General features: G+C 41.5%; 1 protein-coding gene across 1 annotated transcript; it reads left to right on the top strand.

Annotated features, from left to right (window-relative positions):
* Nucleotides 1-517: 517 nt before the first annotated feature.
* On the top strand, nt 518-27,426 carry Nus1 (NUS1 dehydrodolichyl diphosphate synthase subunit). The gene is made up of 5 exons (XM_041653964.1): nt 518-1,115; nt 15,006-15,131; nt 15,915-16,064; nt 21,365-21,464; nt 24,051-27,426. Exons 1-5 carry the CDS (start codon nt 701-703, stop codon nt 24,139-24,141), a joined length of 882 nt encoding a protein of 293 aa, XP_041509898.1. The 5' UTR covers nt 518-700; the 3' UTR covers nt 24,142-27,426.

Below are 27,426 nucleotides of genomic sequence, written 5' to 3'. Positions count from 1 at the left end.
ACCCTGGTTGATTTCCAACATCTGCACTTGCTGACGGGGTGGATTCTCTCTGTAATTCCCAACTCACATAGATCACTCTTGTTTTGTTTGTTTTTCGAGACAGGGTTTCTCTGTGTGTAGCCCTGGCTATTCTGGAACTCACTCTGTAGAACAGGCTGGCCTCGAACTCAGAGATCTGTAAGTCTCTGCCTCCCGAGTGTTGGGATTAAGGGCCCGGCTCCTACTTAGATTGAATCTTTTCTGTCATGGCCGTGAGAGGAGATGGACAACACCGGGTGTCCAAATCCTCTGGTCTCGGGATCAGCTCAATCCACGCACTGCTCTGTGGACACCGCACGGAGAAAAGCCATAGGCGTTGGCACGCCGCCCTCCCGACCCCCAGGGGGCGCCAGCGTCCCGAGCCCGCCTCATTCTCAAGCGCACGCTCTTCCACGTCGCCTAGTGGCGACTCCAGCCTCGCCTCCCAGTCGCCCCGGCAGCCAATCAGAACTGTCCATGTACTAACGGGGGCGGGGCTGCCGAGGGCGGAGGAAGATGGCGGCGGGGGCTAGGTGAGGTGTTGGCAGTGGCGAGGGGCTCGGGCGCGGGGGGTGGGGGGCCGCGGAGCGATGGCCCGCGCCGGCCGCTGGGGAGGATAAGACCCCGTCGCGCCGCGGGTGTGGGCCGGAGGGAGGAGACGGTGCCCGAGCGCCACGGGAGTATGACGGGGCTGTACGAGCTGGTGTGGCGGGTGCTGCACGCGCTGCTCTGCCTGCACCGCACGCTCGCCTCCTGGCTCCGCGTTCGCTTCGGCACCTGGAACTGGATCTGGCGGCGCTGCTGTCGCGCCGCCTCCGCCGCGGTCCTAGCGCCGCTCGTCTTCACGCTCCGCAAGCCCCCGGCCGGCGGCAGGAACCGGCGTCATCACCGGCACCTTCACGGGGGACCCGGGCCGGCCGCCACCCATCCCCGGCTGCGCTGGCGCGCGGACGGCCGCTCCCTGCAGAAGCTGCCGGTGCACATGGGCCTGGTGATCACCGAGGAGGAGCAGGAGCCCAGCTACTCGGACATCGCAAGCCTCGTGGTGTGGTGTATGGCCGTGGGGATCTCCTACATTAGCGTCTACGACCACCAAGGTGAGGACCGGTGGGAGGCGGGGTGGCGAGGACGCTTCCGAGTCCGAGGACTACACCTCTGGCTAGTTTGCTCCAGGTCGCCTTGCGAGGCCGCCGCCCGCCAGGCCCTGCGAGTTCAGGTATAAATCACAGTGCCAGCGCTTTCGAGGAAGGGAGATCAGTTTTATTAAACGTTGGCCGAGTCTTTGGATTTTGCTATGTGTGTGTGTTTTACATTTAAAAAATACTTATGTTCCGTTAAGGTATCTGTTTTGGCTTTGTTTCACAGAAGGGGGAGCTGACGTTCATTCAAAACAAACTGCGTTGCCCAAGGTCACAAAAGTAGTAACGGGGAAATAATTGTAACCGGTCTGTGCATTCTTCAAAGCGTCTCTTCAAAGGGGTTCAGTGCATTCATCTCAAGTGAGACCAGGCGGTGAAGGATTTATACATGAGCCATATCGTAGGTTTTTCCAAATGAGCTTTTGGAGTTAGATGGCATTTGAATTGAGTCTTTGAAAAGTACACCCCGATCTCTGAAGCTCGGGATCATGTGTGATCATTTACCCTTAGTTGCCCGTACGGTACTTGATGCGGTTGTCTTCCTGTAAGTTCTGAACGAGGCCATGAATTTCATCATACTTTTCCTAAGTACAAAATTCAGCATGGCAACTCGCCTAAAGCATTATGCCAAACATATTCCTCGGAATCTTGCCTTCATCTCGTGTACTGTCAGGCTGGTGGGGAGAAAGGCACACCCTAGGTGATGGGTGACGTTTCCGGGGTAAAGTTACTACTAGAAAGGAGAGAAATTCTGAAGACAGGGACTTGAGAGCTGGTGTAGAGGAGATGAAATTTGAGTAGGGCATTGAAGAATGGGGGTGGGGAGTGGAGACTCCAAATGTCAGAGTTGAATTTCAGTCAAGCCCCAATGCAGTGGTATTTCCTTAAAAGATAAAGCCGTGGTGGTAAGGATGAGTTAGGGCTGCGGTGCCGGGAAATGACTTTTCTTTGTGCTGCCTTGCCTGCTTGCCCTAGAGGAGCAACCTGGGTTTTACCTCTAACTCTTTACCAGCCCGATATTTAAGTGCAGGGTTGGATAGGGTAAGTAGTAATCAGTGACTCTCTCCTGGCTACCAAGGAGCACAGGAGCCGGTCGTCTGAAATGATGATGGCCCTGTAGGGTAAAGCTTGGTGTATTCGGAGACTGACAATACAGAGCTTCCTAAAGACTCAGGAGACCAGTAGAAGCCAGGAGACTGTTTGATGACACACACAACTCTTGCTTAAACCATTGCAGTCAGTCATACAGGGATATAATACTGCAATAAAAAATGGAAATTAAAAACATTAAGCAATGCGGATTGACTTATATCCGGTAGGAAGGAAAAGACAAAGCTGAGTTGTTCGACTGCTTCCAAGCAGAGATTACACTACATCACACTTCCTTGTTCCTGCAATTCCTGTTACTGCGTTTCTGATGTGACTCAAGTCCTTTGTCATGTGCTCTCAGAAGGAAAACGATTGGCCATGAAAAGAAGTCAACTTCGAACAAGTTTAGACTGAGAACTGAACGGATTTAAGGAACATTTTTACTGAATGGACTTGAAGGATTCTGTGTGCTGCTTAAAAGCATTTTTAGGCGATAATTTCATAGTTTGAATAAGAGATCTTCAATTTACTTATCCTGGCTTTTGACTGATTCTTTCACACAGCAAGCAAGTTGGGTATATATGAATACCATATCTTTCCAGGCATGAGCATGCAGGAGTAAATGAAAGCAGAACCTAAGTCTGGCATCTGATGTTCGCGTGTTAGAAAATACATAGTTTTAGAAGCATAACCAGGAAAAGTAAGGTAGGGGAGAGAAGGTGATAGCGGAAAGGAAACAGATTGGGTGGCCTAGGAGAAAGCCAGACTTTTGAATAGACAAAGATATTTTAACTTTATACTATTTCCTCCACTATACTTCTTTTTAAGCTTACAGGTACTTAGGAAAGTTTATGTGTATTGCCGTAGACATAAATGCTGCATTCACTGAATACCTGCCGTGCTATAGAGGTATGACATGCAAGGAGATGTGTACTGTACATTAATGCAGACTGATGGTATAACATTCGAGGAGATGTGTACATGAATTCAGACTGATACGTGAATCACAATGCTGAGTGCGAAAGACTTCAGGGAGAGAAAAAGGCAAAAATCTCTTGGTAGCGCTGTTAACCTCTCGTTCTAAGAAGAGGGAAAATGACATTTGCATTGGAACTAGCAAAAGCAGATAGGATTTGGAGCTTGAGCACTGCTGTCTCTATATGTGAACTGGAAATGCCACCTCTTTGGTAAGATTTTGAGCCTTGACAGGAGCCTTGGGAACAGTGAATGGAATAGATAAGTTTCCTTAACAGAATGTTGGAAAATTAAGTAAGATGATTGCTTCAGAAGCTGTTTTGCTCATATGTGGTTTTGTAGAAATCGATCCCAAAGTTCAGTGTTTTAAAATAATTACGTGTTCAGTCAGTTCAGCTGCGCAGTGTTCCTGGGGTACTTACGGAGATGCAGTCAGATAACTGGCGTGAAGGCAGAGGCTGCCCTTATGGGTCGTCCATTTTATTCCTGGTCTGCAGTGGCTGGACTAGGAGAGAGATCTGTCTTCACATGGTTCCCACATGGCTACTCTGAGCTTCCTTATATACAGAGTGCCTCCAGATCAGGTGTTCTGCAGCAGACCAAAGCTGCAAGGCTTTAGGACCTAGCTTAAGCAGAAGTCACACATCTGTCTTGAGTGAAGGAAATAGATTTTACTTCTCAGCTGTGGCGAAAATGGCTCATGCCTCAAGGTAGAGCTGAGGCAGCCACCTTGGAGACAAGCTTATTGATTTTATTTTCTCCATCCTATATCTCTTCAACTTCAAATCTCTATTTACGTAACATTCATTCTAATTATGATGGGTATTTAGATTGTTTTAATCCTTAGACCAAAATACCCATTGTATTTATGTACTTTGAAATGTCTCTTCCTGTGAATTGATTGTTTTGCTTGCTTGCTTTTTTAGAAAGAGGCAGGTCTTGGTAGACTGGCTTGGTACATTAAGGTTTTCTTACCTCAGTTTTCTTTAGTGCTGGGATTACAGGTTTGTGGCTTGTTTTATTTTTATTTTTTACTTAATGAGCTCTTCCTATGCTGCCCAAATACCTGGATTCAGATGATTGTGCATTAGCTTCCCTAAAGCTGGACCTATAGGTTTCCTCCTAACCACACACACACACACAAACACCCCCTCCATCCCAAAATATCACATTTCAAATATGTTTTGTATATATTAATTTTTGGTGGTTCTGGGGATCAAATTCTGGGCCTTTGGCAAGTTGAGCACACAGCCCTGAACTCTGCAGTTCAGCCCTCGTGCTTTTTATAATACATGGGAACTTTTTTATTATGGTAATTTCTGCTGTGTTCATTCATTGGAAAGTGAGGTTTTCTTAGAAGATTGATCAGGAATTTTTGAGCTCACAGTTCTCATAAGGAGAGTTGGTTATTTTGTCTATATGATTATGACTTAGGAAATGATTATGATAGGGACTGTGTTAAAAACTGGTTTTTAATGTATTTGGTGTTATAGTCTTTGGGCTGTTACGCTTTCTTCTGTACACTTGAAGTACACAGTTCTGCATGTTGTCTGGATGGGTACTGTCCTTATTGGTATCTTGCTTATTGTATGGTTGTTTAGAGAAGTTTGAGAAGGAGTCCTTGAAATGTTTATAGGAAATACTGATTCAGCATACTTACTGGGCAGCTGGGCGTCTGTTTTTATCAAGCTACTTGTATGATGCCTCTGCATGATGGAGTTTGACCTTAACATAGAACAAAAGCTACTCTGGCGCTTGGCTATGCAAGATGAATCATGGGTTGGAGCTGGAGCCTAGTGGATGTAGTTCTGAGGCCCGAAATTCACCCCTCCACACGTCATTTTTCACATTGTTCGCATGTAATGATAATTTGGGTAGTCAGCAAGGTATTTTCTGTATGAGATCCAGCAACCAGACAGCAAAAATATTTTGTTCTTTCTGCTTCTATCTCTTTATTTGTAAAGTGCAATAGTTTGGGGTAGTGATTTCTCAAATTAGCCCTAACAGGACTGCCCAGTGCCACCCAGCTTTCTCAGCCTATTTCTCATGGGTCTCTGTACCTTTTATTACACCATATTTAGTTTTTTTTTTTTGTGATCACCTCTTTTTTTTTTAATTTTTATTTTTTATTATGTATTCAGGGTTCATCCTGCATGTATCTGCAGTCCAGAAGAGGACACCAGATCTTATTACAGATGGTTGTAAGCCACCATGTGGTTGCTGGGAACTGAACTCAGGACCTCTGGAAGAGCAGTCAGTGCTCTTTGCTTCTGATCCATCTCTCCAGCCCCATGATCACTTCTTTTTGGAGTGCTGGAAATGCTTTCTTCCTTTTCTCCCTTCCTTCCTTTCTTTTTTTGTTGTTTGATTCAGGGTCTTACTGTGTGGCCATAGCTGTTCAGGAACTCACTCTGTAAACGAAGCTGGCCTTGGACTCAACAGAGATCCACTTGCCTCTTCCTCCCTAGTGCTGGCGCTAAAGGCATGCGCCATCACCACCCAGCTCACTCTCTCTGATCCTTGTGGGTCCACCCTCACCTCAGACTTGTGTCTCATGCTGCATCACCTCCTGTCAGTGTGTCTTGACTGTGCCTTACTCTGTTCCTGGAGCTCCTAAGAACGATAGGTACCTCTAAAGATATTTCTGTTTTCTTAGTGTGTGCACTTCATGGTTGTAAATCAGACATTCCACGGATGTCATCTCTACTCCCCTTTGCTTCTTTCCGGGTATGGCTTGGTGTTAAATGCCTGCTGTGGTCAGGCAGTACACATCCTTTGACTCCTGAGAGGCTGTGCTTCCCATACATAAGCATAAGGAACTGAGTTGCAGCTCCTTTCCCAAGAGTGAAACCTAGAATTCGGGAACGTAAACTTAAGTCTGTTCTACTTGGGCCTGTGACATAGATACTAGCTGGAGGTATAACTCTTAATAATAATGATTGTTCTCCTTATGTTGAATTACAGAGGTGCCAGATCTATCAAAAGTCCAAATGCACGCATGGTTGTATTTGATATACTGAACAGTAGTATATCTGGAGTGTTTGTATTCCCATGTGTAGAAACTCATGGAAGGGAACCTCCATCCCTACTCCTCACTTTTCCTAGAATTTTGCATTTATCTCAGCATCCCACTATGTCCTGTTCTCGTTTTTCTTGCAAAGGACTCTACCAGAATCCTATCATTGAGTCTTAGAGCATCCAGCCACGTCCGCCTCCTTGGGTAGGCTCTTTGAGTTATTTCATCCCTCTCTTGCTTTATCTCTGAAAGGTTCTGTCCTGCTTCATTTTTTGATGTGAGGAATAATGTTTCCTGAATACTTTTTTTATTAAACTATAGTGCTAGATCTATGGGTTAAGCCTTTTGAAAATATATTTATTATTTCTAATTCGCATGTGTGTTCCTCAAGTGAAAGTGTTCTCGGAGGTCAGAAGAGGTCATTAGGTCCCTGAAGCCAGAGCTACGGGCAACTGTGAGCTGCCTTATGTTGGCGCTGGGAAGTGAACTTGGGTCCTCTGCAAGAACAGTACATGCTTTTAACTACTGATGTGTCTCTTCAGCCCCATGTCTTAAATTTTAATAGTAACAATTGTCTTTTGTTAACTTCTTGAAAAGAACATTTAGCTATTTGGTATGGAGCTATGTGTGTCACAGCATCTTCATGGGGTCAGAGAACAACCTGCAGGAGTTCTCTTCTTCCTTTGTGTGAGGTCCAGGGGGATTGAACTCAGGACTCCGGCTCAAAGACAAGTGCCTCTACTTGCTGAGTCATCTTGCTATTCTCTCTGTTGAATTCTTACTGCGCAGTACATGCTATACAAAAATGCAATAATTCTAAAGGATTTCCAACTCTAGAAACAGAATCTAAACGCTAAGAGACATATGGCCTAAGGAAACAGGTCTAGAATTTGAACCAAATTTTATTTAATTTATGTTCTTATAATTTATGTTGTTTTTATCATTTAGAAAACAGACAGTAGTCACTCTATGGACTGACTGTGTTGTGTCATGGCACTGACATCAAGTGATAGAAACTTCACAAAAGGCGTTTTAAGGCAGGTAGTTTCCCAACTCACGGATCTAAACAGCCACCCCTAGCTATTGGATGCCTGTCTAATCACTGCAGTTTAACTATGGAGCTCTTGCTCTCCATGAACTAACTGTTCAGCAGATTAACAGAGCTATGAAGATATGCTTGGTTTTAGAACGTGCAGCTTTAGCTGGAGATGTTGCTGGGGTGGGGAGGAGTGTTTGCCTCATGTGTGAAAAGCCCCGTGCTTCATCCCGATGCTAACGAAACAGACAGTTAAATAAAATGTGCAGCTGGAACTGAGAAAGTCTGTGTGTCTTCAACTTGCATACTTGTGTTGGAGGGCTTAAAGCTGTTACACGAAACCATCAGTCCTGTTTGTTTCCTTGCTACAGTATGTTAATGTCCTAGCATAAAATTGTTATGTGTGAGGTGTCCTGAGGTTCTCCAATAAAATAAAATAGTTTAATGACTTATAAGGATTTGTGTTTATGATTGCAGTAGTCATGTAAAATTTTAATATATATCTTCTTCATTTAAAATGATTGTGCTATTAAGTATATGTTTTCTTCTCTAAAGACTCTCCTCCAGTAGTGTGATGGTTGTGTGTTACAGAGCTTAAACGAAGGTAACCAACAGGTAATTTACTTAGATCTCTGGTTTTAAATTGAAGGCATGTATATAAGGACACACTGCTTTAATTGCACAGCATGGAGGAGCTTGGCACCTAGGAGAGATTTTTTTAGTGTTGTCTTTCTTTGTTATGTGATTTCTTTTTGCTAGATGTTTCTTAAAAGGATTGTTCCTACAGAAGGAACAATTATGAAAATTCTAATAGATATGTTAAATGTGTATTTGAAGTATTTGAGTATATATTTCATAGTCATTTTATACATTTGATTATATATGTCACCTGAGTTTTGCAAGAGCCTTTATGAAGTCCAGGCAAGATTGGTTGATTTATTGTTTGGTTCATATGTGGTCCTGGGATTCAAGCCTAGGGCCTTAGTGCATGCTAGGCTCTCCCTCTGAACTATATTATCCAGTCCCGGAAATACCAGTTTCTCTATTTTGAGACCTGAACAAAATCAGATGAAACATTTTTGGTAAAATACCAGAATTGAGATATTCATGAGAATGGAGCAGGGAAGGGTACATTTTGTGTCAGTGACAGAGCAGCACGAAAGAACTGCATTGCCGCGGATTCTAGAGTGCTCTGTGTACATATGCACCAGGGCAAGGGTAGGGACATTCCAGTGTGCCATGGTGGAAGGTCAGGGAGCATTCTAGTGTTGTCTAAACTTTGCACTTAGTTTTTATACCACAGTTACACATTTCCTAGAATATAAAAGAGACACATTTGGCTCCCAAAGCACATAGCTCTTGTTTATCAAGAAACACCACACACACACACACACACACACACACACACACCTATTTTTTTTCCTGAGGTACAGCTTTCCTAGCATAAAATTTTATTCTTTCATGGGAATTTGAGATGTGTGTGCTTGTGTACATGTATGTGTGTTTTCAAAGACGACTCTTTCACTAATCTGTTTATGATAACTTTGGGAAATCAAGCCTTTGTAAGATAGTTATAGAGCAACAAAAACAGAAATTCCTTATGTCATAACAAAACTTACATTAGATTCCTAGGTGATTCTACAAGAATACTTGTAGTTAGACTTTCTTTGTGACTGCCAGCTCATCAGTAATGACATGGAGATGTATTAATTATGTAAGCTTGGCCTTAGCTTAGATTTGTTCTCAGCTAGCTCTTGTAACTTAAATTAGCCTGTTTCTGTTCATCCATGTTCTGCCACATGGCTTTTTACCTTTCTTGCATTCTGTATGTCCACTCCATGTCTTGCTGGTATCCTTTACAGCCCTGGATTCATTCTGAGTTCCTCTGCCTGGAAGTTCAACCTGTTCTTTCCTGCCTAGTTATTGGCCATTCAGCTCTTTATTAAACCAATCACAACAATACATCTTCACACGGTGTAAACAAACATCTCACAACAAATACTTGTTTTCCCTGTGAACCTTCTCAATCCTTTAAAACAGTATAGAAAGAAAGCATTAGTCCCTTCTGTGGCTGTGGTAGTAATTCTCTGTTGCTGTGCTAATACTGTGTGACACACTTCCTTCAGCAAGACCACACCTCTGAAGCGTCCCCAAACAGTGCCACCAATTGAGGACCATGTGTACAAATACATGAGCCTGTGTGGGACAGTCTCATTTAAAACCACCACATGCTACAGTTCTGAGTTTTCCAAAAGCTAATACTGTGGGCTTTCGAGACACCTCAGCAGCTGAATGTGATTGCTACCACACCTGACAACCCGAGTTGCATCTCCAGAATCCATTTCAAAGCGGAAAAACATCTCTTCAAAGCTGTCCTTCCTTCAACCTGCATAAACATGCACCTCCCCCACCCCCATCAAGCAAAAGCAACACCAAGAATAATAAAGACTGACTGATAGTAATTTAGACTAGATTTTAGAGCAAATCCTTTCAACACTAAGGACAGTTGTTTGACCACCCTCAATCTAGTTCCTTATCGTCAAAGGGGAGGTTAAAGTTCCTTTCTTTTTGTTGTCTTACCGTGTAGCTCAGGTTGGTCCTGAGTCCTCAGCCCTCATGCCACAGTCCTCTGAGTGCTGGGGTTCTAGTTATGTACCACTGGGTCTGCCATTCTGCTTTCTCAAAGGTGTGTTTTCAGATGGGTTTTCCTTAAATTGGTTAAATCCAAATATGAATTCTCACCCTCTTTTTCATTCCAACATTTTTGGATCAGTTTACCTTGTAGAAGACAAATAGGGTAGATTATAAATGAGAAAAAACCTAACGTCCACATACCCTGTGCTATTTCTTGAGAAATTATGGCAGTCAAAGCCAGCCTTCTGTCTTGTCTTTCTTGTACCATGTGACACGTGTAGATTCTGGTTGCCGAGGAGAATCGTGAACTGGTCATCCTCACATACTTTGTGGGTGAAATAAACGCTGTAGAGTGTGGTCAGCAATAGGGTCAGCTGTGCCTGTTTCATGTAAGCCTTGGGCAGAAACTATAGTTTATTAGCAGCTCTTCTCTGCCCAGCTTAGCCTAGAGCAAGGCTCTCTCTGAGTCGTGCTCAACCATTCTGCCTTGTAAATTCTGCATGCAATCAGGAAGTGTCTACTTGTATTGTGAGAGTTTCCATTCATGCCTCTCAGGTTTTGTTGCTGGTTGGCACTTTGTTTACTGATAATTCAATTTTTTAAGTAAACACTGAACTCCTGTTATAGAGAGAGAGACTTGGGAGAAAAAGATAAATGAGCTAGAAATTCACAGGTAAGAATCAAGTTCAGTGATGGAGGTGGTTGGTTAAGTTAATGCTACTTTAAAAAGTGCAATATTAAGTTTATTAAGGGATTTGAACAAAATCCTTGTGAATTAGGGGACGAATGAGACACTGGGAAAGGTCTCTGGAAGGAAATGACACTTTAGCTGCTCTGTAAGGAATTGGGAGAATTGTGCAGGCATAGGCCTTTGAAGGTCATGTAAAGGGTAGGGATTGGGTAACTACATCTGTTTGAGAAGCCTAAGGTTGATTAATTTTGTTGATTATAGAGCTACAAAGAAATAGGTTGATTTATTTCCTAAACATGCATTATTTCTACCTGTTTGCTTTCGAAGCAGAGACAGCAGTGTTTATGTTGAGGGGGTTATTACTGCATGGAGCCATTGAAGACACTGAGTTGGAATGGGATGAGATGGAGATGTACCCAAAGCTGAGTGATTTGGTAGCCTAGTGAAACATTCTGGAAGGGGCAGGAAAACTTGCTGGAAGGTGCTTGTCATGAAGAAGACTGCAGTGACTGGAAGCTACTATGGCAGTGGACAAAAGGAACAAGGGTGTAGAGACCATCGCTGTATTGTAGCGTGAGCTCTGCTTGGGTTATTCGTGAGCAGTGAAGGTGGCGGTGCTGCAGAGTAGAGATGACGCCTGGGTGGCTGGGCAGGTCGTGCTGCTTTTAGGTCTAGAACTGCACGCTTGTCCATCTACCTTATCCATTGTAGTTCTCACTCTGCCTTTTTCTACATTCCGTGGCCCGAAATGCATAAAACTTACTTTTATAGCACCCCTCCTTCCTTTGAAATGAGGCCTCAGCCTCAAGTCATAGCCCAGTCATAGGCTGTCCTTGAGTTTAGAATGTAGCCTAGGCTGGCCTCAGACCCACAGTAGTCACACTGGTTTTAGCTTCTGTAAGTGCTGGATTACAGGTGTGAGCTATTGTTCTCTCCCTCAACTTGTTCTGATTGTTTGAGAGCCAGGTGTCTCCCCCCCCCCCCCCCCCCCCGGGTTTCTCTGTGTAGCCTAAGCTGTCCTGGAACTTGCTCTGTAGACCAGGCTGGCCTTGAATTTAGAGATAGCCTGCCTCTTCGTCCTGAGTGCTGGGATTAAAGGTAGGCACCGTGGCTGTCGAGTCTTCTCCCAGCTTGCATTTGCTTGTTTACAGAACCTTGAGGTAAAAGTTGTGGTTGGAATGAACTGGACGTACACGGAACAAAACAACACCTTCTTACTTACTTACAGATTCAAATATTTGTTCAACATGGCTGCCTTGACATTAATCTCACAGAGATTTCTCATTATTTTACTAGACTTCTTGGCATACCTTTAAATATGAACCTTAAATTTTGCCATATTAATTTTACCCTTGTTCTGCCCCCTAGTGGATTTAAAGATTTCTGAATGACTAGACTCAAGAACTCTGGGCAGTGAGAGAGGGCTGAGGAATTCTCTCCATCTGAGGAGCTACGAGGACGGACCTGGACTTCATCCTCATAGATATGAGACTCTTGTGATATTTGTATGTCTATGTTATATATTTATCTGGTCTTTGAAGTGACACAGATGTTTTTGTATTGTACATGGGAGGTTTTTGGCATCTGTAACTATCATTGTTCAAGTTTGCATGTTTAACAAGGATTTATTTTACTTTTAATCACACACACACACACACACTCACACACACACACGAGGGAATGTGTAGATGTGAATGCAGGTGCCCATAGAGTCCAGAAGACATAGGCTCAGCTGGGGTTAGAGTTACAGGTGGTTGAACTGGCTGATCTGGAAACTGAACTTGGGTCTGCTGCAAGAACAATATGTATTCTTAACTGCTGAGCCACCTCTCAAGGCCCTCCCCACTTTTTGGTCGAAGAAGAGAGCCAGTTCCTTCAGGTTGTCCTCTGACATTCACTTGTGTCTGCTGTGACTTGTGTGTGCCATTCCCACCCAAATAAATAAGTTAGTGTAAAAAAAATGTAGTCTCTCGGGAGGCAGAGGCAGGCGGATCTCTGTGAGTTCGAGGCCAGCCTGGTCTACAAGAGCTAGTTCCAGGACAGGAACCAAAAGCTACAGAGAAACCCTGTCTCGAAAAATCAAAAAAAAAAAATGTAGTCTTCTACTACCTAGCATAAAAGCCATGGGATGGTCTTCATTCTTCTCTCTTTTTTAAAAAAATATTTATTTATTTATTTATTATACAATATTCTGTCTGTGTGTATGCCTGCAGGCCAGAATAGGGCACCAAACGCCATTACAGATGGTTGTGAGCCACCATGTGGTTGCTGGGAATTGAACTCAGGACCTTTGGAAGAGCAGGCAATGCTCTTAAGCTCTGAGCCATCTCTTCATTCTTCTCTTATGTCGTACTCTCTGTACTCAGGTTGGCTATAGTAGTCCTCAGACTGGATTCTGTGTGGGCCCTGTAGTAGCCTGTTGCCTGTCTAGATGTTGCTTGTACATTGTCGAATATCTGTTTGGCCAGCAGTATGAAATAAAACTTAGAGTCGCATCTCAGTCCTTTCCTCGTAACATTTGCATCAGCAATCTGTGTGTGTATTTTATGCATTCCAGACCCCACTCTGTCTAACATTTCCCCTGTCTAATGGCTTCTCTATAGGCATCTTTTTAATTTCCTAGATTGAATTTAGTTCAAGTCTTGCACTGAAAAATTGTTTCACTTTATTTAGTTATTTATTTAGCTTGTTATTTGTGTGTGTGTGGTCAGTGAATGTGTGCCAGGGCATGTGTGTGGAAGTCGGAAGACAACTGTGGGAATTGATTCTTTTCACCATGTGGACTTTTGGGGTTGAACCCATCGCAAGCACCTTTGCCCACCTGTTGAGACATCTGTGAGACCCCCAAGTCTTGCTTCTTGTAATAAGCCTTCTTCTGTTGGAAGACTTTTTTTTTCTGCTTATCTTAATTGTGAAGAGACACCATAACCACACAACTCTTCAAGGAAAACATTCAATTGGGACTGGCTTATGTTTCAGAGGTTTATTCCATTATCGCCCTAGAGGGAAGAGAAGCATGGTGCTGGAGAGGTAGCTGGGAGTTATCTGGATTGACAGGCAGCAGGAAGGAGAGTGAGCCACTGGGCTTGGCCTGAGCACCCGACCTGAAAGCTCACCCCAGTCACACACTTCCTCTATCAAGGACACACCTTCTACAACAAGGGCACGCGTCCTGATACTTTCAAATAACGCCACTCCCTATGCCTATGGGGCTGTTTTCATTCATTACTGTTAAATGGATGAGTCCAGCTTGGTGTTTGCTTGCTGATCCTTTCCCTTCTCTTCCTACCCCCTCCTTTCCCCTCCTCCTCCTCCTCTTCTTTTTAACTTAGATTGTTAGATGGGTGTCATATAGTTTCTCTTTTATTTTTCTCTAAGGGATGTGGTGGCCATAAACCTTAACTGCTGTGCATGGTTGGAAGATTAAAAAAAAATTATTTTTGTACTTGGGTTTAAATTTTTTGAGTTTTGGTTCTGTGTCTTCCTCTGGATAATTGGCTGCAGAAGCTAGAAACCGAGCTTGGATGACTGTGGGTATGACAGAGATAGCCCTCAGGGAGATGACTTTAGCAAATCAGCTCAACTTTATTCCAGAGTGTAGAAAATATATAGGATTGGGAAGCCAGGGAACAAACTCTAATTTGCATTAAATGGCACACTCCTTTCATAAGGCTCCTGTATGTGGCAACAGGAATCTATAGCAGAGCTCCTACGACAATTCTTAGGAGACGGCTTCTAGCAGGAAACTGTGCCAGAGGTCATGCTAGAGATAAATCAGGCGCCCAGGTTTTAGACAGCTTTCAGATAAGGGCAGTCCTCTGGGTCTAGGAACATTCTCCAGAAACGGGCAGGTAGAGAGCAGGAAGTCTCCCTGGGGAGGAGGGAGTCCTCCTTGTTGCCAAGCCTAGAGAAAACTGCCAGGCTGTGGTAGACTCTAACATCTGACCTGGCCAGCAGGGCCTCTCAACAGCTATGCTCTGATTTTATTTTTCACTTTGTGCATAATTTATACTGCTTTCTCTTACAAAACAAATCAAATTGAGGCAGTAGCATTTAATTTAGCTAATAAACCTGCAGAGAAAAGATGTTAGATCGGCAATCAGGAGTAAAGACATTTCTAGACCAGCCCCCAGGACACTGAATTTCAGTTTCTTAGGATGTCAGTAAGTAAAGGTCTCAAGTAAGGGACCTCTTAAAATTCCTTCCCGAGTCCTAGTGTGTCATAGTCACACACAGTTCTTGTGTGTCATGCTTTTCTTTTAGACTCTAGTTTGAGACTAGCCGTTACTGTATTTGAAATGCATCCTGTTTGGGTCTAGTACTGTATCCACAGCAAACATCTGGTAGTCATTGAAGAGTGTCACCTAGCCTGGTTCTGATCTCTTTGCTCATAATTTTCTTTTTAAGGTATATTCAAGAGAAATAATTCCAGATTGATGGATGAAATATTAAAACAACAACAGGAACTATTGGGCCTAGATTGTTCCAAATACTCACCAGAGTTTGCAAATAGTAATGACAAAGACCATCAAGGTAAGTACATGTGGGCAACTGGGCACATGACCATATGTGTTTCAGGGTGGATTTTTTCACGTTCTTCATTTATTTTGCTCTGTTGGTCTTTATTATAATCAATTATATTGCTAGAAAATAATATTCAGAAAATAATAGAATGGTAATTGACATTATAGAAATGAATCCATGTTTCAGGATTTATTTAACCATGCAGATTTTATAGCCCTGTGAACAGAGAAGCCCAAGAACAGATACGTCTATAATAGTAAATTTAATGAGTATATAAATTGATGCAAAACTGGTTTTTCTATAGGGTAATATGAAAGATTGTTTAATGTAATATTTTTGTATTATTACCAGTTATCTAGAGTCTTACAGTTATAAAGTCGCTTCCAGAGCCAGATAGGTGTGTGGACAGTGCACATACTCCACTGAAACACAGTTTTCTTTAGTTTGAAGTTTTCTTTTATGTTACTACTAAATTGACTGTTAGTGTAGATGGCATTTTTAGATAGCAAAAATTGTGGCTAGCGTCTTTTGTAGAGGGCTTACTCACTATGCAAAGCTGCTTTGAGGATTTAGAGAAGCTGGTATATCCAAACAGGCACCGCTGTGACCTGGGCTGCATGGCTCCTTTCAGAGGAGCAAAGGGTGTGTTTGGTACTGACACCGAAGGGCTCGAGTGGTTCCTGGTTATCACAAGTCTGTCTTTAGTTTGGTCTGAGCTTACTTCATAAAACTGATTTTGGAATAAATATGGAAGAGTGTGTTAAAAATTACCTTATCTGTTTTTTTCTCTAGTTTTAAATTGCCCTTCAGCAGTGAAGGTGCTGTCCCCAGAAGATGGAAAAGCGGATATTGTGAGAGCTGCCCAGGACTTTTGCCAGTTAGTAGCTCAGCAGCAGAGGAGACCCACAGATTTGGATGTAGATCTGCTAGACGGCTTACTTAGTAAGTCAGGAATGTTTCCCATTTTGTCTCCCAAAGACACAGATGAAAGAGAATATTTTGGTTCTTTTCATTCTATGCAATCCGGTTTGCCAGGCCTGGTGGTTCATGCCTTTAATCTCAGCATTCAGGAGACAGAGGCAGGCAGATCTTTATGGTCCAGGCTAATTAGCCAGGGCTAAATAGTGAGACCCTGTCTTGGGGGAAGGGGGGCTTTTATTACCATATCCCTTACAGTTCTTTTTTTTTTTTAGATTTATTTATTTATTATTATTATGTGTACAGTATTCTCAGTATCCTGTCTGCATGTATGCCTGCGGCCAGAAGAGGGCGCCAGATATCATCACAGATGGTTGTGAGCCACCATGTGGTTGCTGGGAATCGAACTCAGGACCTTTGGAAGAGCAGGCAGTGCTCTTAACCGCTGAGCCATCTCTCCAGCCCTCCCTTACAGTTCTGACGTTTAATGACCCACATGTGAAAATGATTTTAAGATGTGGACCGTGCACTTACCATGGACATTTAATAAAAGAAAGGGATTTAAAACAGTAGGTATTTTAGTATGTGTGTGGGCACCTGGGCAGCAGTCAGGATAACTTTCTGGAATTGCTTTTCTCTTCCACTACGTGAATGTGGATAACTCACCAGGATTGGAAGCAAGCACTTTTACCTGCTGAGCCGTCTTGCTGGTTCAAGGAAAGGGTTTTTGAGGAATTTTTCTTTTTAATGAATATTCTTGGAAGTAGGATTTTAGTCTTACTTTTCTGTCCCTCTCCCACTTCTTTTTCCTTTTTAGTTTGGGCTTTTGCTTAAAGCACTATTATGAGGTAACCCCAAATACAGCCTTTTGTCCATGCCTCCTTTTTGTATTCGTTCTGTTTGCTGTGCAGATCAACCACTGTGTGTCATTCTTTCTAAAACACAGCATCTCATGTATATGCACACACACCCCGTACTGTTGGCGGAAGCCTTCGGTTTGCTCTTTCTCTCTGGAGCCCTTGGGAACTTTCTAAGACATTAATTAATTTCTAAGAAACTAATGTCCATTGATGGCTTCTGTAACTGTGATGTAAAGTCATTCACTCTTGAGTCGTTACCATAGAATGTAATTTTGCTTGCTTACTAACCATGCATTTTCTACCTCAGTTATTTTACTTGCTCTCTATTCTGAACTTGTTGACTGCTTTTATTGACTGCTCACCTCTTATTGGTTAGCTGTTGGGGCTCAGGGAGTAGCAGATTATTGCATAGGACTGTTTCATCAGAGTTGCTGAGATATTGACCATTTCTTGGACATTTTGGAGCCCAATTAGAGAGGAATCTATGGTTATGTCCTAAATGGTAGCCTGGGTGGCATATAGGTAGCCTTAAGGTATCCCATGGGGAAGTTATTGAAGTGGTGAGCCAAGGAGCTTCAGGGTTTGCTAATGTATAATGAAAATGTTTACAGACTTCAAAAAAATTTTCTCTTTTATTTTTCAAGATTACTGTTTCTCACTTCCCTTTCCTGTGTCCAAATCCTCCGTATTTACCCTCCATGTTATCGTTTAAATTCACAGGGTTGCATCAATTGTTGTTACACATGCCCCTCCCCCCATTGTTGTTACACCCCTGCCCTCCCCATATGACCTGCTCAGTCTGTATAATGTTACTTGTGAGTATGTTTTCAGGACTGACCATTTGGTATTGTGTAACCAGTTGTGTGCTCTTCCCTAGGGAAGTCTTCTTCGAGCATTCCTTAGTTTCCTGTAGTTCTTTATGTAGGGCTGAGGCCTCCTGGGCTTTCCCCTGTGCACTTTAGCATGTCTTTTGTTGCTGGCCTTGTTTGGCTCATGTTCAGACAGGTACATTGTTGAGACCATATGGGTGTAGCATCTCACATTACTAGGAGACACTCTCACAGCAGATGCTCTGATCCTGTTGCTCCTACAATGCTTGATGTAGATTTTAAACTCAATTAGCTGATAGGGTATTACTGGACACTGTGAACACCACCACTCCCAAAGTCCTTTATAGCTATGTGCAGATTTCACTTGGCCCTCTAGAACAGAAGGCAACCACTAACTAAATTTTGCATTTTTTAGAAATTTTATATTAAAAGCAATCAAATAATATTTAGACTTTCATATTCTGCCTAACATTGAACAGCCTTTTTTTTCTAACATCATATTTTAATTTATTATTTGGGAATTTCTCATAATACATCCTGAGGACTCACTTCCCAGTCCTCCCAGGTTGGTCTCTCCCTGTGACCTGCTACCCAAAAAAGAAGAAAAATCCAATTTGTGTTGCTCAGATACTCACTGGAGCATGGCCACACTTCCAGCGGACTTTAAAGAAAACTGATCCCCATCCCCACCCACCACCATCATTGTTTTCATTTTAAATGAGACAGGATCTCACTGTGTAGCCATGGCTGGCCTGGAACACAGTGTATAGAACAGGTTGGTCTCAAAACTCCCAGAGATCCACCTACCGTTCTTTCACTCTGGAGTGCTGGAATCAAAGGTGTATGATACCATACCCAAAAAGCTAATACTGTTGAAGTTTGTCAGTGTTTAATGGATTGAACTTCATTATTCTTTATTCTTTGGTTGAGTAGTATTCTGTTCTGTGGATATACTCATTTTATCCACTCACCAGTTGCTAGACATTTTGTTTGTAGTTTTTGACCACCTGCATGCATGTCTTTGTGTGGGTTTGTTTTATTTTCTATAAGGTAGATACCTAATAATGGAATTGTGTCATGTGACAAATGAATATTTCATGTTTAAAGGGACTTGCTATACTATATAAAATTGCTATACTATATAAAATAGGTATCCATTTTGTATCCTTAGCAGCAAAGTAGAAGTCTCTCTCTTTTTGTTCTTGCTGCTGTACAGTGCTGTCCAGCATTGCTTTTCTTGTGTTTGTCTTTTAAGTATAGTTTAAGCCTTCTAGTATATATGTGATAATATTTAACTCATATTTTTCTAATGGCTAATGATGTTGATTATCTTTTATGTCCTAATATGCCGCCTATAATTTATTTGACAAAGTACATGTTTAAATATTTTGCATATTTTTCTTCGATGCTACACACGTGTGCTGTTGTGCACATGTATGGAGGTGAGAGGATACAACTTGTAGTAATTTTTTTCTTTTCAGTTATTTTGAAAATTCAGGGTTCTTTGCATTTTCATACAAATTTGAGGGTCAGTGTTTTCAGTTAGGAAAACACACACTTTTTTGGCTTAGGTAAAATATAGTTACTTTATTAAAATATTATTTTAAGATAGTAAGAGTAATGTTTTTATTTTTAATAAATAAGTTGCATATACCATTTCTTCCATAATTTGATAAGATTAGTAGATATTGCTCACATAAGTAGAATCATATTTGAGAGTGCTAAGAAGTCTTTGTGAACAAGCAGTTTGAGATCTGCTAATTGACAGCCTGGAGACTGTAGTGTATATTGCCAGTATGCTAACATCATGAAGTTATTCTAGTAAAATTACTCCCTGTATAAAAAATGCAGACTGTTTCAGGCTATATTAGGGAATCAAACTGAAAAGATAGAAGAACAAGGGTCTGGGAAGATGGTTCATAGGTAACGTTTGTCCTCTGTACACCCAAGTGCTGTGGCACACTCATGCCTGTACTCACACCTCACACACTGATAAAAAATACAAACTGCGTTTTTAAAGAGAAATAAAATGACTATTAGTCTTGCCTACAGAAAGGAAATACAGACTAATTCTGAAATTATCAGTTAAGTGATCATCATAATAAAGATACTAATATAGCATCCTGCTTTACCATAAGTATTTTAAACACATTGCCTCAATTACCCTTCACTTTGGCCTCTGGATTATATTGCTCATATTACCATTACTATTTATCATGATTGTCTGTATGCCAATGAGATGGAAAAAGGAGACAAACAAAATTACAAAGCCAGTAAGAGGTTTGGTCAAAACCACCCAGGCTTAGCAGTTTTCAAATTCTGCACTTTGTATTGCTAAGCGACAGAGAAGTTGTTCTTATCATTTGGAGTAGTTAGCTGTACCCCAGTGGTACATCTTTGTGTGTGTGTGTGTGTGTGTGTGTGTGTGTGTGTGAGAGAGAGAGAGAGAGAGAGAGAGAGAGAGAGAGAGAGACCATGGTTCCTCCCCTCCAGTCCCTCCCAGATCCTTCCCACATCTCTACCCACCAAACTTTATGTTCTTTCCTTTTAGAAACAGACAAAATCAAAACAAACAATCACACGAATAAAAAACAACTTACCTATGGAAACACAAAAAATGAAAATAAAAATAAACAAGCAAAAGTTAAGAAGTGCCCAAATAAACCAGGTGTGGTGGCTCATGCCTTTAATCCCAGCACTTGGGAGGCTGAGACAAGGAGATCTCTGAGTTTGAGGACAGCCTGGTTGGCATAGAGAGCTCAAGGACAGCCAGAGCTGCATAATGAGATAATGAGATCTTGTCTTAAAAAAACAAACAAAAAAAACCAAGAAAGCCCAAACAAACTGAGGTGTACACACGGTTTTAAATCTAGGTTACACTGGCGAGAGGAAAGGTGGTGGTTGTCCTGAGTGTGATGTATTTTGTTCCACAGGATTCCCAGCTGCGTCCATTTCATGCATTTTAGTCTGGCTCCCTCTGTCCATCTAGGTTTAGTAGTCATCCAAGGATCTGCACACTGGCCGTGCTTACACGCCATTAGATTCTGACTCCAGGGATCTGTGCATGGCATTTGAAAGTTGCATTTTAAATTGATACCATTGCTCAAGTCGTCTTGCCTTGTCTTTACACTGGGTTTTTTCCTGTCTTATCCTTTGTTCCTCCATATGAGTAGTTGCAAACTTTATTTTCATAGTTGTAACATCCATATCTGCATCCCCTCCAGCCAGGTCTCTAAGGATACTTGAGCTCTAGGGAACACTGAAGACATTTACACTGTGTAGCTAGGAATTGGTCTTTCGGGTTCATTAGCTGTAAAATATGTGCATGGAATGACAGGAGATAGATGCTCTTCTTTTCTTTTTTTCTTTTGTTTTTGTTTTTGTTTGAGATAGGGTCTCATGTGTAGACCAGGCTGGACTTAAACTCTAGGAGATCTGCCTGCCTCTGCCCTCTGAGTATTCTTTTGTCTTTTTTTTTTAGGTTTGTTTTTATTAAAGTTTTTTTTTAATTAAAGTTTATTAAGCATTCAGATAAGGCTTCAGATAAGAGAACAGGAAATCTAAGAAGCCATTTAATTGACATGTTTGTGTATAAATAGTGTGTATTAATTTTATGCATGTCTTTATTCCCAAGGTTCACATGGTTTCCCTGATCCTGATTTAGTATTGAAGTTTGGTCCTGTGGACAGCACCTTAGGTTTTCTTCCCTGGCAAATCAGATTGACTGAGATCGTGTAAGTAACTGAAAGTGTGTTTGTTTTCTTTGATCCCCGCACTGTACTGTATCCTTTAGCTCAGGAGCTTATGCGTGAGTGGTAAAGTAAGGGCCTGTGGATGAAGTGGACAGGAAATGTGTGACTGCGGATGTTTGGTGTTGACTCTAGTTATCAGGAGACGGGAGTGAGCAGCGTCTGAGTGCTGGAGCTGTTGTTCCAAGGAAGATGTAGGAATCCACTTAGGCATTTGATACTGATAGAAATTTTGTGTTACAGTAAACGTAGGAAGCATAGTAAGTGGGTGTTGTTTAAAGATGCAGGGGACTGGTCCTGTTGGAGGGATGGTGTGAATGAAATGGGGGTGAGGCCTTCAGAGTCTGGGTGGTTCAGTCTGGGAGTGGGCACAGGAGAGCCTGTAGGTGACACAGACATGGTGATTTTGAAGGCTTATTTGGCTGTTATGGCTAGAATTGGGTTGGAGAAAGGATAAAGTAAGAAGACAATTGAAGGGCCCATAGCTGTGATTGGGGTGAGTTTAGTGAAGGGAATGAACTCACTCAAGTAGAACAGGGTTTTCAGACTCTAACATGGCCAGAATGAATCTCAGGTCTTCCAGGTCATGCAGGAACTTTCTACTTAACTAAAATTCGCCCACCTTAGCAAGTGCAGCCAGATAACCACGGACGGCACAAGAACAAATAGGGATGACTGTTATGGAGGAACAGGAGGTCAAGGCCAGCCTGGGCTACGTAGTGAGTTCTGGACAAGCCTGAGCTACCAAGAGAAATCTTTTCTATCAGACATACAAAACAAAGGCAGACTGTTACTTGTTGATTCCTGATTTTGAATAAAAGAGAGTTGGCTTTTGTTTTGTTGTTGTTGTTTTCTTTCTTTTTTTAATTTTATTTTTCCCTAGACAGGGTTTCTCTGTGTAGCCCCGGCCATCCTGAAACTTGTTCTGGCCTTGAACTCACAGAGATCTGTCTGCCTCCACCTTTCGAGTTCTGGGATTATAAAGGCATGTGCCATCATGCTTGGTTAATGTGTTACTTTTTAAAATGGACATTTTAATGTAGAGTTGAGGATTTAAATAGCACAGGTGACAGATACCTAGCACATAACAGGTTGTCCATTGTATCTGTGTCTATACATTTGTCTCAGCACGCCTATTTTGTTGAATTTTGTCTGTATTTTTGGTACCTCCAGCAGTCTAAGCACCATAATGTCAGATGAGGCATTTCAGCCCTAGAATGAGCGTGCTAAGAAGCATTCAGCAGCTGAGACACCGAGGGTAGAGACACACAGTGTTTGAAGACGAGTAGATAGGGCAGTTGATAACATGGAAGAAGACAGGGGTGTTGGAGATTTGGGGGTTTTGTTTGTTTGTTTTTTCCATCTATGTATTTTATATTCCGGCCTCAGTCTCCCCTCACCGGGAGTGCTGGAGTTTTAAGGGGGACATGAAGCAAATTTTAGGAAGAATGCTCCCAATATCATTTGAATAGAGACAGTAAGACAAAGTTGGCAGCAGACATTATTTTTATTTGATGTTAAGGTGTTTAGGAAAAACTGGCTGCTACTTTCTAAATTCCTGACAGTTGGAAGAAGGAAGTAAAGAGCTGTCACGGAAAACCACAAGCTCAGACAGTGGTAGGGTGGTGTGAGTGAGTGAGTGAGTGTGAGTGTGAGTGTGTGTGTGTGTGAGTGTGTGTGAGAGAGAGAGAGTTTGTGTGAGTGTGAGTGTGTGTGTGTGAGAGAGAGTGTGTGAGAGAGAGTTTGTGTGAGTGTGAGTGTGTGTGAGAGAGAGTTTGTGTGAGTGTGAGTGTGTGTGGGAGAGAGTGTGTGAGTGTGAGTGTGTGTGTGAGAGAGTGTGTGTGAGTATGTGTGTGAGAGAGTGTGTGTGTGTGATTGTGAGTGTGTGTGTGATTGAGTGTGAGTGTGTGTGTATGATTGAGTGTGAGTGTGTGTGTGATTATGCGTGAGTTAAGAGTGTGTGAGTGTGAGAGTATGTTTAATGTGACTGGAATTCAGAATGTGGGTTTTGTAATCTGACTGTGTTTGGCCCTTAATGTTTTGAATTTCCAAACCTCATTGTGAAGCTATTTAGAGTTGAGGGCTTTTTCAATTTTTGAAAATGATTTAAAGAACTTAAAGGGACCCTCATAATGTGTTCCTAGCGCCTTTCACCTGCTTGTCTTTGTGGAATAAATACTCCCACAGTGTTGGCAGCAGGGTCGCTTGCGCTCAGTTACTGGGTGCTCACTGCGTCGCTGTGTGGGAGGGAGTGCATGCAGCTCTGGCTGAGGCTAAGCCTGGCTTCCACAGACTCTCAATAGTACTGCCTTTGCTATGCCCATACAGAGTTGGTAAAGTGACTTTGAGCACACTGCTAATACACAGATTTTTAACCTTAACATAGGTTTTTGCATTAATAGATTGTGCCTATTTTTGCTTGAGCTGTGTCGCAGTGAGTTTGACTGAAAAATTAGCCTGTTTTGCATATAATTTACCTTTTTCTGTCCTTAACTTCCTTTTGTACATCACTCCGCCCCCCATATTATAGAGTATGATCTAATTCTCCCCCTCCTTGTGTTTTCTTTTCAGCTCTTTGCCTTCTCACCTAAACATCAGTTATGAGGACTTTTTCTCCGCCCTTCGTCAGTATGCAGCTTGTGAGCAGCGCCTGGGAAAGTAGTGGTTCCAGGTTGTGAATGTGATTTCAGGCTTTTGGAGAAAAGGACCCAATTGACTCTGATGTTTACAAAGTACCTATAAAACCTTGTACACACCTAGTTCATATTCCTCATAATTTATCAACAAACACAAAAAAGTGTCTTACTTGAGAGTGAGTGAGAGTGTGCGTGTGTGCGTGCACGTGTGTATGGAGATACATTTATAAATGGGGCACATTGGCGAATGAGTACATCACCTACAGTTGAAGCACGTAGCGGCCATGTCTTCGCAACTGAGATTTCAGATGGAGAGGCTTCAGCTCCTGCCACTCCTCTGTTTTTGTGGGGAGTGGCGGGGTGAGTAGAGAGAGCTGGTGTGGTCGTTTGTGGTGGGAGGGGATCATTTTTGTTCAGTCTTTCTTAGTGACCAAACTTTAATTTTTAAGAATAATATATTGACTTACTAGTGGAAGTATTCTCATTTTGAGGGACATTCAGAGATTCTGGGTTGTTCCCTTGTTGAAAGTTTGCTCACCTGCAGAGCAAAGACAAGCCTCCTCAGTTTTCCGTCCATTTCATTTTTCTGTGTAGTAAGCAGTGGGACTTGAGAGTACTGGTCTGGGTTGTAAAGATCATTTGGGAAAAAAAACCTTAACAATATTAAAGTACAAAATATAAAAAAATTTAAATATGAATTAGGCAGTCAAAAACCAAAAAAGTGAACAAATGATCATCGTAAAGATGGAAAATTTCCCAGAGAACACATTTGATTACCTTAGGTAATGAGTAGAATACTATATCATACCCAAAGCATTAAAAAAAAATGTTTTGATTAGCTTCTTATTTAAAATAAACATTTGAGAGACATTACCAAGGCAGCTTTTTCTCCTCAAAAGTAACGTGCTCCTCTCTCGAGTGCTCCTGGGGTTTTATTTGCCCAGTGAATCTCAGTGATGACTTCGGATAATGATTAGGTAGGATGGAGACCTGTATTACCAAAGTCTGTGAGCATAATTTAACTTGATCGTCCGTGTTCTCTTGTATTCTAGAGAACAGCACTGGTTCTGACAGAATTAAATTCTTGCTAGATGTTTAATGTTTTTCCACTGATAATCTTTGGATGGAAACCATTCTTTATATTTGATGGATAGTTTTCAGAAAACTTTTATCAACAAGTGTACAGGAGTCAGGCATGTTTAGAATAGAGCAGTTTAAATAATAGGCCTCAGAAATCTGAAAAATAGCAAAGAACATGAGTTTGGAAAGTATGCTCTGGAATTGCTTGTCAGACTCTGTGTTTCAGCTTTGGATTACAAACCCCATTTATGATTTTTAAAATATACTTGAAATAAAATGATTGAAATGAATTTTGGTCCAGTGACATTACTTTGCACTTCAGTTTTTTTTGTACAAAATTTTAAAGTCTTAATTTATTGCCAAAATTTTGTGTGAAACTACAGTGTATTTAAAGGTTATTAGAGATCCCCATTTTTGTTCCCCTGTACTGTGATCTGTGTTCCTCTGATTTGTTTTCTCCACAGGGGGTGAAAGGCAGTGTAATACCTTTTGTAAACATGATAGGTACAAATATAGACCTTCTGGGGTGTGCACAGCTTTAATGAATTCAATTTATTGGGCTCAATTGAAATACGGGGATTCAAGGTTTGTTTAAATGAAGTTTGTGAAATTACCTTTTGGAATAGAGCCACAAATCGTAAAGCATTGAATTATTATGCTTTTCCCTAGTATGACACAGCAAAACAAATCTATAGCCTATAACCCACGTCTGTTGTGGCCTCAGGAATAATTGCTTAAGCAAATTAAGAATTTGAATTTAAATATAGGCATTCAGGAATCTTTTCACTTGAGGTCAACTACTAATGCAATCTCCACAACTTGAATAGCACCGGTCATTCAGTTCCTGCCAAGGTCATCATCACAAGTTGGACGTCATGAGTTCTCTTTAAGCTGTTTCTCCTTGACATGCTGCACAACGGGAAAGACACCAAGGCAAACCTACTCAGCAGATGGCGTGGAGCATATAGAGGAGCTGGAGGGATTAACTTCATTCCAAAGTCTGATTGTAGATTGAAGCTGACTGGTTAATGTTTGATGGTTAGAAGCTGATTATAATGTGAATAGCATTGTGACTAAGGCCTAAGAATGCCTGTTTTTGACAATAAAAATGTTCCAATATTAGTGAGCAGTGCCAAATACACTGTGCACATCTATAATTTACCATTTGAATGTATGTTAATTAACTATTCCCTTCTGTGTGATGGTCCCGGTCCCACGCTTAGTGTCAGTGAAGTCCTTGTGATGTGTATTATGCCTGTAGATTTTGGCAACATGTAAATAACATGTACAGCAAGTTTTTATGATTAAGGAATCAAATTTATTGAATTTTATTATTGAAAGTTGAAACAAGATGTATGAACAACAAATCAATAAAAGAATATACTCTTTTCATGAACTGTAGTATTATGTGAATGCTGCATTTAGTCTACTAATTAGGGATCCTGAAGTGTAATGAAAACCATATGACCAGATAGCAATCCTTTTAGTAAGTGTGCTCTTGATTGGAACACATTCTCATTTTTACCAGTTAATATTTGCAATCTTACGACGTTTGCTTTTTATTTACTACTGGAATAGGTTCAGCTTTGTCTTGCTGGAATTGTCAAGTCCCATAGTAACTAAAAGCTGATTTTTCATTGAACATAGGAATGTTAACTTAAAAATAAGTATGTAGCTTTTTAAGAAGTACTTTAATTGAAAGGTAAGAACTGTGATGTCTCACGCAACCATGTCTTACACAACAGTATTTGTTCCCTTTCAAACTTAAGACCCTGATTGTAAGACAGCTTTATATGTATAGTTTTCATCTCAGCCCAGGCCTCACCAAAGTTATATTTTAATTCTTGTTTATAGGAAATGCACTTAACAAAAGTGACTTCAGGTGACCTCACTGTACAGTAGTGCATCTGACTTAGAAAATGATTGTGGGATGGTTTGAAGGAAAACTCAGGGCATATGTTAGCAGTTGCCCAAGATTCTAACCAATATCTGTACAGTGACAGAATTTGCGGGAAAGGATTTTGTGAAAAGAATTTGATTGAGGCTTAACATTTATTATAAAGAACAATACAATTTAAGAAAATATAAGGATCCGGGGAACAAAAAAATTAAAGTTTTTTTTGAGCTCAAGTTGACTACACTTTTGGTGACAATCCTTCCAGAACTCTTTCATACTTTTATTTTTAAATGTGATACTATATTGGGCTTAATAAAGAGATTCTTTTAAACTA

Source organism: Microtus oregoni, unplaced genomic scaffold (assembly GCF_018167655.1).
Source record: "Microtus oregoni isolate MIOR12 unplaced genomic scaffold, Mior012 000006F_ref0000085, whole genome shotgun sequence".
Taxonomy (NCBI): Eukaryota; Metazoa; Chordata; class Mammalia; order Rodentia; family Cricetidae; genus Microtus; species Microtus oregoni.
This window is presented reverse-complemented; position numbering and strand designations above follow the sequence as displayed.